The sequence below is a fragment of the Pezoporus occidentalis genome, unplaced genomic scaffold (genome assembly GCF_034315485.1).
Source record: "Pezoporus occidentalis ecotype Australia unplaced genomic scaffold, CSIRO_AGI_Poc_V1 ctg3, whole genome shotgun sequence".
NCBI lineage: Eukaryota > Metazoa > Chordata > Aves > Psittaciformes > Psittacidae > Pezoporus > Pezoporus occidentalis.
This window is the reverse complement of record NW_026914940.1, coordinates 1,208,989-1,225,241: the sequence shown is the minus strand read 5'-3', so window position 1 is coordinate 1,225,241 and position 16,253 is coordinate 1,208,989. Positions and strand designations below refer to the sequence as shown.

Genomic DNA, 16,253 nt, shown 5'->3' with positions numbered 1-16,253 from the left:
ACTTAAGTCTCAAATATAATACCCCATTTTTTACAACCTCTTTTTGATCTGAAGGGGGCTACAAGGATGATGGAGAGGGACTCTTCATCAGGGACTGTAGTGATAAGACAAGGGGTGATGGGTTCAAACTGAAACGGGGGAAGTTCAGGTTAGGTATAAGGAAGAAGTTCTTTGTTGTGAGGGTGGTGAGGCACTGGAATGGGTTGACCAAGGAAGTTGTGAATGCTCCATCCCTGGCAGTGTTCAAGGCCAGGTTGAACTGAGCCTTAGGTGACATGGTTTAGTGTGAGGTGTCCCTGCCCATGGCAGGGGGTTGGAACAGGATGATCTTAAGGTCCTTTCCAACCCAAACCATTCTGTGATTCTATGATCCCTGCCTCTTCCCGCAACACAGGCTCTCCATTTGTGCAAATTCCTATTCAGAATAACATTTCTATTTGAGAAAGTCCTTAAGCATGTGCTTAGCTCCTATTTAAATCTACAAGACAGTGCTTAATTGCTTTTCCCCATCAAGTGCTCAGTGTTCATGCTCATGGTGAAACATTATCTTCTGGAGCATCACTGGAATCACACTGGAGATAAATCTGATCATAGACATTGGAGACAGAAAGGATTTGTCAGGTTTCCTGTTACCCTTCCCAGTACAATATTCTTTACACCAGTCTGCTTGGGGGATTTCTACAATTCCTTTTTGACTGGTTTGCAATCAGTCTCACTGCACTGTTCCCTAATATTCTGCCCACGTTTTCCCTTTAGTAAAGTTCCTCCATCTTCCGTCCCCTCTTGAGACTGCATGGAAATAATTCTGCTTCCTTATTAGTGTACCTGGATTCAATATTTGTGAATAACTCAAATTCTGCTCTTTTTCTTCTCCACTGAGCTCTGAGCCCATGTTTTCCATTACAAACCCAGTGTATTTTTCTGCAGAATTAAAGCTTTTGCTGAGCATACAAAGGCTTGGGATTGATCTACAGATGCACAGCCATGCACATGCCAGCACACACATGTGCCTTCCCTTATGGACCTGTTCATTAATATCGCATTTAATTCTACAGCTTTTAATTAGGTCCGTGAAGAAAGTATTTTACATTCAAATATGCAGTATGCCCATTTCGTAATATCTCTGTTTTGTAACTTGAGCAGATCCCAGCGGAGCCAACTTTATATTACAAAATTCAGTGATTTGAATATTTTAGGACTTCAAGTCTTCCCTGAACTATGAGGCTGTTGGTAATACTTGCTTGCTGAACCTACACGCCCATGTGCAGAATGCTGTCTGCATCCAACATGAACAAAACTCCCTCAGATGTGATTCCCTGGACCATGGAGAGATTCCATTAGATGTCTTTTGGTGGTATTGAATATATCATCTGCAGCAGTTAACACTGAACAGGCTCAAACACTGAAACTATGAATGAGACCACCTAAAATCACAAGATTGCCATTTTTCACGTTGATTTCACATCAGTACAGCTGTGATTTTGAAGCTTTCGAGTTTCAAATGAATTGTGCTTTTTTAGGAGTTTCTCAGCAACCGTATGGACTCAAGATTAATTTTAAACCAAAGAAACACAGGCTGAATCCAGAAGTTAGACTTGAAGGAGGGTTCAGAATAGCATATCCACACTGGGAATAAGGCAATGCTAACACCTTGCCTGAACAAAGCAATGCACAAACCTATAGATGATGCATTGGTTAGCCCTTGTGATGGAGCAATACACAAGAAACCTTTCAAACAGATCTCTAAAGACTGAGGTTTGCCTGCTTCTTGCCACATGGTAGCACATGGACGGTGAAAAGGGGCTGTTGGCTCCCCTGTCATGTTCTCCTATCCACAAATCAAAGAATGATGGAATGGTTTGGGTTGGAAGGGACCTTAAAGCTTTCCCAGTTCCAACCCCTGCCACGGGCAGGGACACCTTCCACTAGAGCAGGGTGCTCCAAGCCCCTGTGTCCAACCTGGCCTTGAACACTGCCAGGGATGGGGCAGCCACAGCTTCTCTGGGCACCCTGTACCAGTGCCTCAGCACCCTCACAGTAAAGAACTTCTGCCTAATATCTAACCTAAATGTACCCTATTCTAGTTCAAACCTATTCCCCTCTTGTCCTATCACATTTCCCCAACCCATCTCCAAGCTACATCCCAAAAGGGTGCAGAGATGTTCATATAAAAAGGGTTGCAAGGCAATGAGAATAGGTAATTAAATAGATTTGTAGAGAGAAAGGAAAGGTTGAGAGAAGAGTTATTCGTCTAAGGAGTTTAAGACCAGAGGAATGGACATGCTTTTTAGAGCATCTGTATATTCTGAGTAGTTTAATAACTGATAATCATCAATTAATAATCACTGTTAGTAATGAGGGCCAGATTTCCATTTTCTATTAAATGGCATACTTGGACTTATTCTGAGGTGATTTATACCATGTTTCTGACTCAGCATGTCCCACAGCACCCATCCTTCATAGGATTTATAGCAGCTTTTCAAGTAAAAACTGGATGACTTTGATTCGTTTGATTTCTTTGAATCCAATGGGATAGAAAAGCAGGCATCAGACTGGGACTTAGAAGAGTGAGAGTTTTCTCTTTTGCTTTCCACCTAGATATCACTATGTCCTTTTTCTGTATGTGCATCTAGAAATGGATATGAGACTGTGCCAAGTGTGGCTTTGGCCCTGGATAGGCTTTGTTCTGATATTGTGTTCACTGCTGTACTGTCAGCATCTCCACCATGAGAGTGTGAGCCCAGGCACAGCACCTAGGGAGTGTTATTTGTTTGCTGATACCTCCCCTGGGCTTTTCCTGGTTTGGTCGACTTTCAGATTCCTTCTTTTTGATGAGGTTACTTCTGTTGATGCATGGCCCAGATCTGTCCTCATCTACTCTGAAAGCTGGGAAATGAACAAAGCTGGGTTTCAGCACTGAAAGCGATGTTAAGGCAATTCTATTCACACATTTCAAGAAAGTTCAAATTGCCTGGGGGCAGGGGGTGTACGTGTGTGTCAACGTGCATGTATTTGATGCTTTAAGAATGAGAGCTTTCAGCATGTCTGTTTGTTGCAAAAACCTCCTTAGGAAGAAAACGTTAAGGATAAGTAGGAGATGTTTTAAGAGCACCTTTGTAGATATCCACACAGCCATCTATGAAAAAGATAAGTAGAGCACTAAAAAAAACCTCAATGAAATAGTATTAGTAATAGCAATAGTAGTAATAGTAATCATAATAATAATAAGAAAAAATTACAAATAAACCTCTACTCTGCTCTCCTGAGACCCCACTTGCAGCACTGGGTGCAGTTCTGGTGTCCTCAGCATAAGGAGGACACGGAGCTGTTGGAGCAAGTGCAGAGGAGGCCACGAGGATGCTCAGGGGCTGGAGCACCTCCTGTATGGAGCCAGGCTGAGAACACTGGGGCTGTTCAGTCTGGAGAAGAGAAGCTGCGTGGAGACCTCAGAGCAGCTTCCAGTGTCTGAAGGGGGCTGTAAGGATGCTGGAGAGGGACTCTTCATCAGGGACTGTAGTGACTGGACAAGGGGTGATGGGTTCAAAGTGAAACAGGGGAAATTCAAGTTAGATATAAGGAAGAAGTTCTTTACTGTGAGGTTGCTGAGGGACTGGAATGGGTTGCCCAAGGAAGTTGTGAGTGCTCCATCCCTGGCAGTGTTCAAGGCCAGGTTGGACTGATCCTTGGGTGACATGGTTTAGTGTGAGGTGCCCCTGCCCATGGCAGGGGGTAGGAACTGGATGATCTTGAGGTCCTTTCCAACCCAAACCATTCTGTGATTCTATCTGCAAAACCCAACAGCAGTCTGCTTTAGAGGCAAAGTAAAAGCTGTTGTAGAGATACAGATGAAGGGTTACTTGATTGCAAACAATATAAAGTAAAAGCTTGAGAAAGACAGGAAAAATTGAAAGTAAGGCTTTCACTGTGGTTGAAATAAATCAAAAGTTAAATTTATAGTAAACCCCAAATAAATCCTAATGGCATTGGGTTGTTACTAGCTAGAAATGATAGTTTTATTTATAATAACGCAGAAATTGCAATAAATGCCTGTATTCTGTAGTTGGAAGAGAGCCTGGTTACTTAATCCCCATCTCAGGCTAATGAAATACTTTTCATTACCCCAGCAGCTGGAAAACATGCTGTCCATCGTCCAATTGAGTGGAATCTTTTGAAGAGAAACAAGACAGAGGAATTTTGCATGCAGGAGTGTTAAAAGAACAGGTTAAGGCTAATTGGGGATTATTACTCTTTTGTAAAGGAAGGGTGGAAGTGTTCCCAAAGTCTGGAGAGAGGAGTGTGTCCCTAAGCACCACAGCTTCACTTCAGAGCCGCCTGCCTCACGTATGTCCTAGGCACAATAACGCACCATCCAAAGGTGAAGGGATTGCGGGTAATATTATGATTATAATTGAATAATAGCATGCTCATTAAAACAGAGAAATTAATAGTAATCAGCTTACACAAAATAGATCTTGTCAAGCTAAATGAATACTTTCTAGGAGAACACAGAACTGGTTGGTAGTGTGAGCATTTGTCTTTATTTGCACACAGTGCAAATAAGGGATTTGTCTTGGTGACAGTGAATAAGCAGAACTGGCTAATGTAGTTCTTGGAAGTACAGGCAGTACGTATAGGGGAGAACAGGGAATTTGTATTCCCTCTGAGATTGGCCTTGGATCTCTTAGTCCCTTCCAAGAAGGGTGTTGGTGAATGGGTGAGTGGAAGAGGCCAAAGAATGATGCCTGGACCTGAGATTCTCTGTGAGACAGAATCAGAGACTCATAGATTAGTTTGGGTTGGAAAGGACCTTAAGATCATCCGGTTCCAACCCCCTGCCAAGGGCAGGGACACCTCACACTAGACCATGTCACCCAAAGCTCTGTCCATCCTGGCCTTGAACACTGCCAGGGATGGAGCATTCATCACTTCTCTGGGCACCCTGTGCCAGTGCCTCAGCACCTTCACAGTAAAGAACTTCTTCCTTATGGCCAAGCTGAACTTCCCCCATTTCATTTTGAACCCAGGATGATGTGACTTAGCTCAGCAGAAGAGCATGTGCAGGGCTGACTCTCCTGGGAAGAGAGATGTATGTCCCATCATCCACCACATTGACATGCAGCAGGGTCCAGACATTCAGGAAGAAAGCAAAACTGTTCTGTGTGTTGCTGACAACTTCTACAGTAAAAATAGTTTGGCTGTATTTATTTAGCTATGGAAAGTGCTTTAATCTGAAACAGAGCTAATTCGGGAAGGCTCAGTGTCACGTATTAAACTGGATCCCAGTAGATAATCACAACACAATCAACAGCACGTGTTGATGCTCTGCTACCCTGTTGGTACCCAGCGTGTTCTTGCACAGCGGAGGTGGAGGGATGCTCTGTCTTGTTGTGTGAGGAATGTGTTAGTGTGTGCACGGAGTCAAGACCTCCAAAAGCCTTCTCTGCAATTCAAGGCAGGTCTATTGGAGTCAGCAGTATAGAGAAGTTCAGGCCATCTGTGATGCACCTAAGGCTGCCGAGCAGCTTGGCTCCATCTGGAGCTGCCTTGAGCTTGCTGCTGGCATTCCTGCTTTGGTCCTTCCTCAGAGGACAGTCAGATGTGGAGAGGGGATGTGTTACCCCCGTGCTCCTCCGGTGAAGGCATATGGCCCTCTGGCTCTGCTTCCACATCCCAGGCTCCAGTGAAGCCCAGGTTATCCACATAGATCCCGACCTTCTCCCCATCCACTGCATTTCTGCGCTTGCTCTCTTCATTTCCACCCTGTGTGACCACAGTTCCAGAGAGTGATCTGGACAAGAGACAGAAGCAATGGGTGGAAAATCACTGTACTCTTTAGGTGATGACTGTACCTTGTCATGCGAGCCAGAACATAAGCTCCCCTGTTTCTGACTTAGCCCTTAGTGCTCACATGGAGATGGAGCTGCAGTAACTGTCCTGATGGAGGCATCCCATCTATGGGATGAAGGCCAACCTCACATGGAGCCTTTCCCATCTATGACTCCTTCCCCACCCTGCTGCTCTTTCTCAGGCTGAAAAGATGCCATAAGAAAGCAGGGTCGCTGTCCCTTTGATGTCTTCAAGTGTCATGCTATGAAGCAGGGGCACTCCTGCCATGCCCAGAGCTGTGGGGATGCAGGGGATATCCGAGGGCAGTCCTGTCATGGCCTATATGGGGATCTTAGCCCCACATAGCTTCCCAGGGAGGGAACAAGGGAAGGGGGAGTAATTGGGGGAAGTTATGGGGGATGAGGAAGGTGTAGGGGAGAGGTGGAATCATATGTTGGGGTAATTGATGTGGGGAAGGGGTGCACTGCCATGTGGGGCTCATGTGGCTGGGGGACATCTATATAGGGGGCAAGATGGGTGGGACACTTCTATATGGGATGTGGAGCAGGGCTATGGTGTATATAGGATGAGGGATGGGGTTATGGGGAAAGTAAGGTGTGTATCGTGTGTGGGACAACTCTATAGTATTACGCATCCATATTTAGGATATGCGGGACAAGGCTATAGGGTGAGAGGTGTATATTTGGGTTATGTAGGACAGCTATAGGATTATTTATCCACGCATGGAGTGCATGCCACAGGGTTATGCATCCACATAGTGGGTGTGTGAGGCAAATCCACAAGGTTATGCATCCATATACAGAATAAGTGGGGCAAGGCTATAGGATTAAGGCGGTGTATATAATATATATGGGACAGAGCTATAGGATTGTGCGTCCTTATGTGGGGCATATGCCATCATAAAAATGTGGAATGATTTGGGTTGGAAGGGACCTTAAATTTCATCCAGTTCCAACCCCTTGCTATGGGCAGGGACACCTTACAACCTTGCCTTGAACACTGCCAGGGATGGGCCATACCACAGGACTATAGGGTTAAAGAGGTGTGTATAACATACAAGGAATAGGACTATAAGGTTAAAGAGGCATCTATAACATATGTGGGACAGGGCTGTAGGGTTAAGGAGGTGTGTATAACATGTGGGACAGGGTTATAGGATTATGCACCCTTATGTTGGGTGTACATCACAAAGCTATAAGGTTGTGCCTCCACACAGTGGGTGTGTGGGACAAGGCTGTGCCGTTATGCGTGAGCGCACGGGCTATGTGGGCTACAGGGATGGGGACGTGCTATGGGCAGCCCGGGGGGGGCGGTTGGAGGGGAAACGTTTAAATGGGTGGAAAGAGATGGAGGGGTCAGAGCGGGGCGGGGCCTAGAGGATCCAGCTCCGGGGGGGTGGTATTTGGGGGGGGAGGGGGGGGGGGGCGCGGTCTCCCCTGCTGCTCCGTGCCCGCTCCCCGCCCGCCCTGACGGCCGCTTTCCCTCTCTCCCCGCTCCGCCGCCCCGTCCCTCCCTCGCTCCATCCCTCCCTCCTTGCATCCATCCATCCCTCCCTCCCTCCTCCAGCAGAGCCTCCGCCTCTCCACCCGGCGCATGGTCCTGGCGCGGCTGCCGAACGGTCCCGCTCGACGCTTCCCGGACCAAGTGCCTGTGTGACCGGCTCTCCGCCTTCGCCATCTTAGCCCAGCTCAGCCCCGACATGGTGAGTCCCGCCGCGGAGGGAGGAGCAGAGGGGAGAGGAGGGAGGGATGGGGACATAGACACACATACACACACATGGGGTTGCGGGGGGGGACCGGGGAAAATAAAGAGGAAGGGACGGGAACACCACCGGGATGCAGCCGAGCATCCTCGGCGGGCGGCTTGCGGGGACCAGGGGCGATGGGGACAGCCCCGAGCCCTGCTGCAGCCCAGTGTCGCCGGGACCGTAGCGACACACACCGTGAGGCTTTGCATCACCCTCCACCGCCGCCCTTCCTCTCCCCTTCCCCGACCTGCCCGCAGTTTATGCCTTTTGGGATGGGGGGGGGGGGGGGGTACACGACGGGACACGCGTCTTGCTGCTGCGCTGCTTCCCCCTTTTCCTCCATGCCTCTTTCCCTATGCTTTGGATCAGGATACCGCTAAACGTGTGGGGCGAGCAGCCCCCTCCGGATGTGTTCCCTCCTGTGGGCTCCCCACGCACTAAATCCTCACACGTGTCTCATTTTGGGAAGGGGGGGGGAATCATCCCGCACCTCTTCCATCCCCACCGCATCCCACTCGTGTCCCACTCCATGCCTCGGGGTCCTGTTCGCTACCCCACACTTTCTGGGTGATGGGGGTGCGTGGAGTGTCCCCACTCCGGAATAAGGGAGGGTGGAAGGGAGGAGTTGTGAAGTTTTGGCTGCTGTTGGTGAATACGGAGCTGCGTCTGGGATGGAGGGAAAGAAAAGTGTGAGATTCCTAGAAATTATCACCGGGAGGCTGCACCCGGACTCAGAGAGTGGGGAAGGTGCCAAAGGCGACACCAGGGTGGTCAAAAACGGCTTTTCCGGCTCTTTTCTTCCACCTTGTGCTTTATAATGTATTTCCCCCCTTTTTTTTTAAGTAGTTCATCCCTTTTTGGATAGTTCCCAGGTTCATAGAGCAAAGCCACCCCCCCTTCTCCACCCAATGCTTCTCCATCTGCCTGGGCACTGGGAGTTACTGGGCCCTTGTAATTATTTACTAATTATGCCTTGCTTGTTAAATGCTGCCTTAATTCAGTGAAAGGGGAGGGGAAAGGATGAAAGGAAGGGTGCTGGTGGTAAAAGGGAGAGGGGGGATCACATTTTCCAAGATGAAGGTTTGGTTTATTATTAGAAACACTAATGTATTTGGTCCACTAGTTACCATGGAAACAACATCTGCACTGAAGTGGTTTTAAAGACACAGCGTTGGTTGTGTTTGCCCGGCCCCGTGCAGGCCCAGCTGCTCCAGTGATGTGAAATGGGCTCGTGTCAGGTATAACCACTCTTGAGGTGCTCTTGGGAGAGGCAACAAGCTTATGGTCTTGGTAGACATGTGCTGGTTGAAGGTTGCTTGAAGGTAGAAGTGGGACTTGGGTTCCTGCTTGGAAGGAGCTGGTTGTGTTGATGCTGGTGTCCCTGTGCCCATCTTCCTCCATGGGTCTTTGCTTCCTTTTCTTCCCGCCAGGGAAGTTGGGATTTGCTTGAAACCAAGCAGGAAGGAAGGTTGCTTGATGGGCTAGTGTTGTCCAGGAGTGGTAGCCAGCCTTCTAGAGGTGTGGGGAGGTGCTGCAGATGGGACCCATCTCCTGCATCTCTATAACTTGCTGCTCTGTCCCTGCCCATTGAGCCTGCAGCGCTGCATCCTGCCAGCAGCAAGGTTTCTCCCTTCAGCCCAAGGGTGACACCCAAATGTCTGGCTCCAGAGGCTGTGAGGGCCACCATGGTGGTTGATGGGTGAGCTTTGTTCTGCGCAGGAAGCACTCGGTGCTGTTGTTGCAAGCAACCCCAACAAAGTCTGGGGAGCTTGTGCGGTTGGAGAAAATAAAGAGTGATTTCTGCTGCAGGAATACTCCTAAAGCAAAGCCTGAAGTGCTGCTGGTGGAGGTCCTTTGGTGATCCTTCCTCTGGAAGTAGGCAGTATGGGAAGAGAGATGTGAGCCTTTGCGTGGTTAAAGCAGAAGTTTCTCTAACAGACTTTATGTTCACACAGCACTTGGCATTATTTAACTAAGCAGCTAGGGGGAAAAATGGTTAACTTGACATAGCCAGATACTGCTATTCCCTCAGCTCTAGGTGTTTGGGGTGTTATCTGCGTAACACAGGGTTCGTGTAAGCCCTTTATCATCCGTGCATCTGAGAGTGGGCTTGGCTGCGGGAGGATGCAGCTTCCTTCCCCCAGGCATGTTTTATTATATCTGCAACTAACCTCTCAGCTGGTCCTTTGGGGTTTAGGCCTAAAATTGCTTCCTTTGTCCTCTTTCCAACTCTGCTGGCTGCTGGTCAGGTTGCATTTGCACAACTCAGTTTATTTCCCAGCTTGGAGTCAACTCATGGGCATCAATAGGAGTCCTTAGGCCATGCTGGGTGGAAAGCTGGGGCCTGGATACCTCCTGAGTCCCCCCACTAAGCAAAGCCTAGGGTCCGGTGATGCTGTGGAGCGTTGTTCATCCATATCCTTGTTGTACCACCCTCAGTTTCCTGACCGAGTGTCATTCTGAGCAAGCCAAAGCTGCCTCCCTTCCCCAGAGGTGGCATCTCATCATCGTTGGTGTCTGCGGTGGTGACATTTATAGTGCAGTTTTTCATGTACCTTTGGAGCTCTCAGGACAAGAAGCTCCATCCGCCTGTGTCATTAATATTATTTATTGCTATAAATCTCCTTTCTGGAGTCTTTGGCCCTGGCAGTTTGAAATATTTGTAACCCTGGTTCAGGCACAGCTTCTTAGCAGTGAAAAAGGACCATGAAAGGCTTGTGGAGGATGAGTGTTGCTGCCCAGGCAGCTGATTTGGACTTGCCAAGGACAGTTTCCCTCAGCTGGGCCCTAAGAGCTGCTCATATGGTTGGAAAGGAAGGAGTTGGCCTTGATTTCAATGAATTTAGGGGCTCAAAGTGTTGTGGTTTTAGTTGGTTCTGGAGATGGAGATCCCTAAACCAAGATGGAGCTGTTCAGGTCCAGGTTAACAGGTGGAGTTCAAATGTGACCCTTTGTCTGCATCCCATTTCCCTTGGACCCTGCAAATTCAGCTAGACAAAGGCAGCCCCTTGCACTGAGTTGGCACGATTGCTGTTTGACCATCGTGAAAGATTAAAACTTCTTAAGTTAAGGAATTTAGATAAGTTTTTTGGGGTTCTCCTTTCATTTTGGTTTTATACCATGCCTAGCTTGGTACTGTGATTGTATTGGCTTGCTGGAATGCTGCACCTGCATAACAGCTAACAGAGAATAAGTGCAAAAGGAAACTGCAGAGCCACGTGTTCAAACTATGCATTGCAAGCCATAGTCAGGCTGAATAAAGAGTCTTATGGTGGTGTTTTCTAAGTGTTTCTTGGCACTCTTGGCAATATTTTAAAGGTGGGAAGGAAAGAGCAGGAGCTTGAGGATGCACAGGAGAACCTTTCACTCTTTGTCCTGTTTGAGTTTGGCTCGTGTTGTCTCTACTGCCTACCAGCTCATGATTGGCCTTTATAAAGTCAATCAAGCTTTAAAGCTCGTTTCTTACAGCACTTAGGACCACAGTAAGACTGTATATCTCTGGTCTCTCTCCCACTGCTTACTAGCCTCATCTGCAGAGACAGGGCTGATTGGAATTCAGCATCTGAGCTCTGCTCTGGTTCCTAGTGTTAGCTAAGGCTGAAAGGTGCTGGTGGCAAGAACTTGTATGGATGCTGAATTTGTTATGTCCATGCCATGGTGTGTTTAGTGACAAGCAAACCATTAGCTGGAGGGGTTGTACAGCACCTGTATGCTTTTGTGGGCTCTATTGTAGCGGACTATAGAACTGACTTGTACACTCACTGAGTGTACACAGTGAGCAGCCCTGTACCCTATGATGTTCCAGGATGTTGCAAGAGGCTTTGATCATTGTTATCTCATTGTTATGAATACAAGGCACCTTTCATGGAGTGCTTCCTTCCCAAAGAAACAACAGCTTCTGAGCTCCAATATCAACTCACAACATACATACCTTTTTTAACTGGAAACATCCCAGCATTGTGCGTGCAGCAGAGGAGAAGGAACCCTTTTTACCTTAAGGAAATAATGTGTGGAAAGTAGACTTTCAGTGTTATGTCTTGAGCAGGCTGTGGAAAGGGAATCAACATGCAGGTCTGGTGTGCTCTTGAAGCTCTTCCTCCTGGAAAGATTGCCCTGTGCTATGGGAGGTCTGTGTACTTCATAGAGTGCATGCAGAGACAAGGTGGGTTATTTTAAGGTCTTAAACCTCAGTAGAGCCTTGCGTGCACAGGGAACAGATCCAGGTTTTCCAGCAGCGGGCTTTTCCCCTGGAAAAATGTTAATGAATTAAAATATTTTGTAAAGGTGCAGCAGTTCTGACAACATTTGAATGGAAATTATAGCAGCATTTCACTTAGATAAGACCAGAGCACTTTATTTGGAGATGAACGTTTTAACATTTATATTCTACCATGGTTTATCACGTGAGATTTGGAGTCTGGATAAGAACAAAGCCTTTTGCATATCTCGGGAACAGTCAGTTCTCAGGTTTACAATAGTTTTCAGGTTTCATTAATGCTGCTTCTCCTGCGGTGTTAGCTCTTGGATTCAAAAGGTGGACTTTTCTGCCGAAAGGAAGTTCTTGGTTTTGCCCAGCTCAGAGTCTTAAGGCATGAAACTACTGCCAGTTTTATAGGGGTCTAGGGAAGAGTTTAGGCGTATCTGGGTGTATTGGCTAGGGGAAGATCAGGTTGGATATAAGGAAGAAGTTCTTTACTGTGAAGATGCTGAGGCACTGGAATGGGTTGCCCAGGGAAGTTGTGAATGCTCCATCCCTGGCAGTGTTCAAGGCCAGGTTGGACAGGGCCTTGGGTGACATGGTTTAGTGTGAGGTGTCCCTGCCCATGGCAGGGGGTTGGAGCTGGATGATCTTAAGGTCCTTTCCAACCCAAACCATCCTATGATTGTACAGCCAGAGCTCTTTCTGTGCCTGTGAGTAAAATTGTGACCTTGGGCCAATCACTTCATTGTTTTCTGCTTCCTTTTCTCCAGCTGCAGCACCCTTGCAGGCTGCGCACATTCCTGTTTGCACAGCGCCCCAAGCCTGAAGGGTGCTACAGAAAGCACCAAGTGCCGTCATTTCCCTGACAGAGCATTAGGAGCCTCCGCTTGCTCCCAATGCAAGAGCTGTGCCAGGGTGCACATTGCTGAGCTGGCTTTTGAGGTCCAAATCCTCCCCAAGCTTCCTGACCTTGTGCCGTTGGCACCTCTTCCTGCATCACCCTGTCCTCTCTGGGATGCTGCTGCGAGTAGAATGTCTCCTGGGAGCTGATTGTGCCCCTTGAACTGGGAATGTTTCCTAAGATTTCCTAGGGATTTGTGCTGTTCTCACTGGAATCTCTCCAGATATGGAGAGACCAAAGTAAGAGTGAGGAAGGGACATTCCAGCTGGACTCCTGCTCCTCTCAGGAGAGCTTTGTGCTGAGACTGAGGACTGGTACGGTGTAAGTGCTGCTGGGGATGCCTGGGGTTCACCCATCTCCACAGCAGGAGCAGATGGTGTGTTTTCTCAGGGGTGCCTTTCCCTGAGGTCTGTGGCAGCCCATAGGCTTGTGTAAACCACAAGCTGGCCTTTCCTTTGCTCAGCAGGGATGCTCTTTTCATTAAACCCCATAGAGTCCCCTTGAGCTTCAGCAAGCTTTGATAGCCTGGAGAAGACAGGATATGAACCATCTGGGCTGACAGTTTTCCCTTCCCACTCTCTCTCATAATACAATTAGGAAGTAAAGAGGATGTGTGCTGCCCTTAGGTACCCAAATGGGACAACCCACAGTCCAGCTCCCTCTTAAAAGAATTGCACTACCTTTCAAATGTGGCCTCTTAACAGAGGTGCCTGAATTGTGCTTCTCCATCATTGCTTTGCTGGAAGTCACCTGCTTTAAAACATGTGGGGTTTTATCACTGACATGAGGTCATTATGCATCACAGGGTGAATTTGGGCTAAACCTCATTTGAATTTGGAGAGGACCTGGTGTCAGTGTACAGATGATTTATGCTGGGGAAGGGGATTATTAATAGAGCTTGTGATGTGCTCCAGGTGCCAGGAGGCAGAGGGTTTGTTAATTTGGTGGGAGATGTGATGGAGTTTGCCATTGCTGTGTGCTGTACAGATACCTAAGAAGTCATCCCGTCAGCAAATAAGTGATTAGTGTTTAAACAACTACACAGGAAAGGAATCGGAGACAAGTGGGATAGGAAATCCCTTTCAGCTCCATGCTTCGAGGAGAGACAACACTCGAATGTATTAAAAGAAGACAGGTAGCACACGAGGTAGTAATAGGAGGATTTGGCTCAGCATAATAAGCAGTCATCCAGCATCCCACCTCCTTGGCGGCTGTCTGCGGCTTCAGCTGTCTGTCGATCCAGCGGGTAGTTGGGTAGATATTCAGAGCTGACAGCTTCCCTCCGCCGAGTTCCTGCTCCGTGCTTGTGGATTCGCTCAGGTCTTTAACTTACGACAAAACTCCAGGCAGTGGGATTGCAGCAGCGTGGGTCTGCAGCTCTTCCCCCGCGAGCTGAAACCAGCGAGCTCTGCACAGCCCTGGCAGTGACTCTTCTGCAGGCAAATGCTGCATCACCCTGTATCTCTTCATCTGAAGGGGACGTGGGAGAGGAACATGATCAAGTGGCTGGGAGCTTAAAACCGTTGTGGGATTCAGTGCTTCGGCGTGAGTAATACCGAGCCACATTCACCCTTCGGTGTAAAGGCAAGAGCTGCGCTGGCATTAACCAAGTGACCCCAGGAACAGACCAGGGCTGAGGTTAGTCACTTGTCTTCAGCTGAAATGAAACCCTCACCGTGCATGTCTGGGATACTGCGTGTCCAGGTGTTCCTGAGGGGTTTGGTGCTTATTTTGAGCTGCAGTGCTTAATGGCTTGTTGCCATGAAGGCAGCTTAGCAAATGTGACAGCTGCCCTATTACCCAGCCACTGCTTACTGCTCTGTTAAAGGACGTGTAGATTTAAGCCAGGACACCAGGGTCTTCCCAGTTTCTACTTTCCCCTTTCCTAAGAGCTGGGAAAACAGCTCTGAGGATCAGTGCATGATTTGAGCCATTAAGGGGCAGAAATGTGAACAAAGGGAGTGAGTGGTACATGTCCGGGATGCTCTGCTCTGTGTTCAAACAGGATGACTGGTACAGTACGCGAGTGTGGGAATGTGTGAGCATATGTGTGGGAGAGGATGATGTGACAAAGATGTTTGGTGTGATGCCTCCACGCTGATGGTGAGCGAAGGTGAGCTCTATGAGGTGGTTTGACTCTTTTTCTCAAGGAGGAAAGACTGAAGGGAAAGAGGATAATCGTCTTGAAAAGGGTAGAAGTAGCTGTGGAAAGGGAGAATTCTGCTGTCTGTGTCTGCTGGGGATTGGAATCAAACTGCAGTGTGAGAGATTTAATTTAGGCACAAGGGAAAACCTTCTGTCTGCAGGGATAGGCAAGCACTGAGAGCCTACCCTCCACCAGTGAGGGTTTTATTGAAGGCTGGGGATGCTTCAGATAGCTTTAAGGCAGGCAAATGGGTGAGATGAGTTTGTCAGGTCTTTTTGACCCTCTTGCCTATAATTCTGTGAACTAGATCCCCTTTGTGTCTTCTTGCTATGTAAAGGAGAGAAGCGTGGCAGAGATGTAGCATGCTGATGGGAGGTGGAGGAGAGGGATGGAGGCAGATGGGGAAGCTCTGGTAGGTTAGGGCGCATATCTGGGAAAACCCCAATTGGAGAGAGCACCTTGCCTGTTTTCTGTACCCCACTGTAGCTGATGATCCATCTTTATTTTATCTTTGTATTCATAATGTGTTATTCCAACCTCCTCATCACCTGAGAATGACGACTTCAATCTGTTCAACACAGAATGAGCCACAAAATGACCCAGACCCAAAATAGACAAAATATAACTGAAATTTCCAGCTGACATAGAAGGATGCTTGGATACAGGCGGGTGTGGGGGCACATGTAAACAGCGCGAGGGCATTAGTCATCGCGATCCGCAGTAAGTCGTGGCACATCTGCTGTTGTCAGGGTTGTCTTGTAGACATCGAGCCGAGCAGGGTTTAACAGAGGAGGTTTGAAGCAAGAGCACTGGGTAGTTTTTTAGGTGTTTTTTTTTTTTTTTTTTTTGGGGGGGGGAGCATCTCCCAAGTCAGAGGACAGCGTGGGAGACATCACAAAAGGTGCTCGCTTGAAAATGGTAACAAGTGGGTGATGGAGGCTGGGTTTCATGGGCGCATCAGGGGTGGGAGCCAGCGCATTAGTGCTAAATGAGATTATCTTCCTTTTTGAAGCACTGCAAGGACTAAGTAAGTGCATTGAGTCGAGCTGTTGAGTGGTGCTTGTCTTTCTCCTATCATTCCGCACCCATCTTCATAGTACTTCAACCTAGAAAAGCCCTTTTTGGGGAAATTTCGGAAAGCTGCTCACCACTCAACCCTGTTGAGCCCTGCCTAAAGTTGCCCTTGAGTTGCCATGCAGCGAGACATGGAAATTGAGTTCTTATTCTTGTTTTACAACAAATGTCTACTCATTTAAACCAAAACTGAATCAGTTTCTCAAAGGCTTGTGCCCGTCATGCTTTTGCTATCTATGAATAACGGAGTGTACTAATCTACTCGCAAGATTTTGGCAGCAACGGCAATCCTTAAGCAAAAATGGGTAATACACATCGAAAACAAATGTCAGACTTG

General features: G+C 47.9%; 1 protein-coding gene across 2 annotated transcripts in view; it reads left to right on the top strand.

The window, feature by feature from the left end:
• Positions 1 to 16,253, top strand: part of ADGRB1 (adhesion G protein-coupled receptor B1) — a 286,315-nt gene that overhangs the window by 190,683 nt on the left and 79,379 nt on the right. For both annotated transcript variants that reach the window (XM_062626900.1, XM_062626901.1), the window contains exon 18: positions 7,414 to 7,549. In XM_062626900.1, the coding sequence (XP_062482884.1) occupies positions 7,414 to 7,549 (136 nt within the window). The remainder of the gene's footprint in view (positions 1 to 7,413; positions 7,550 to 16,253) is intronic.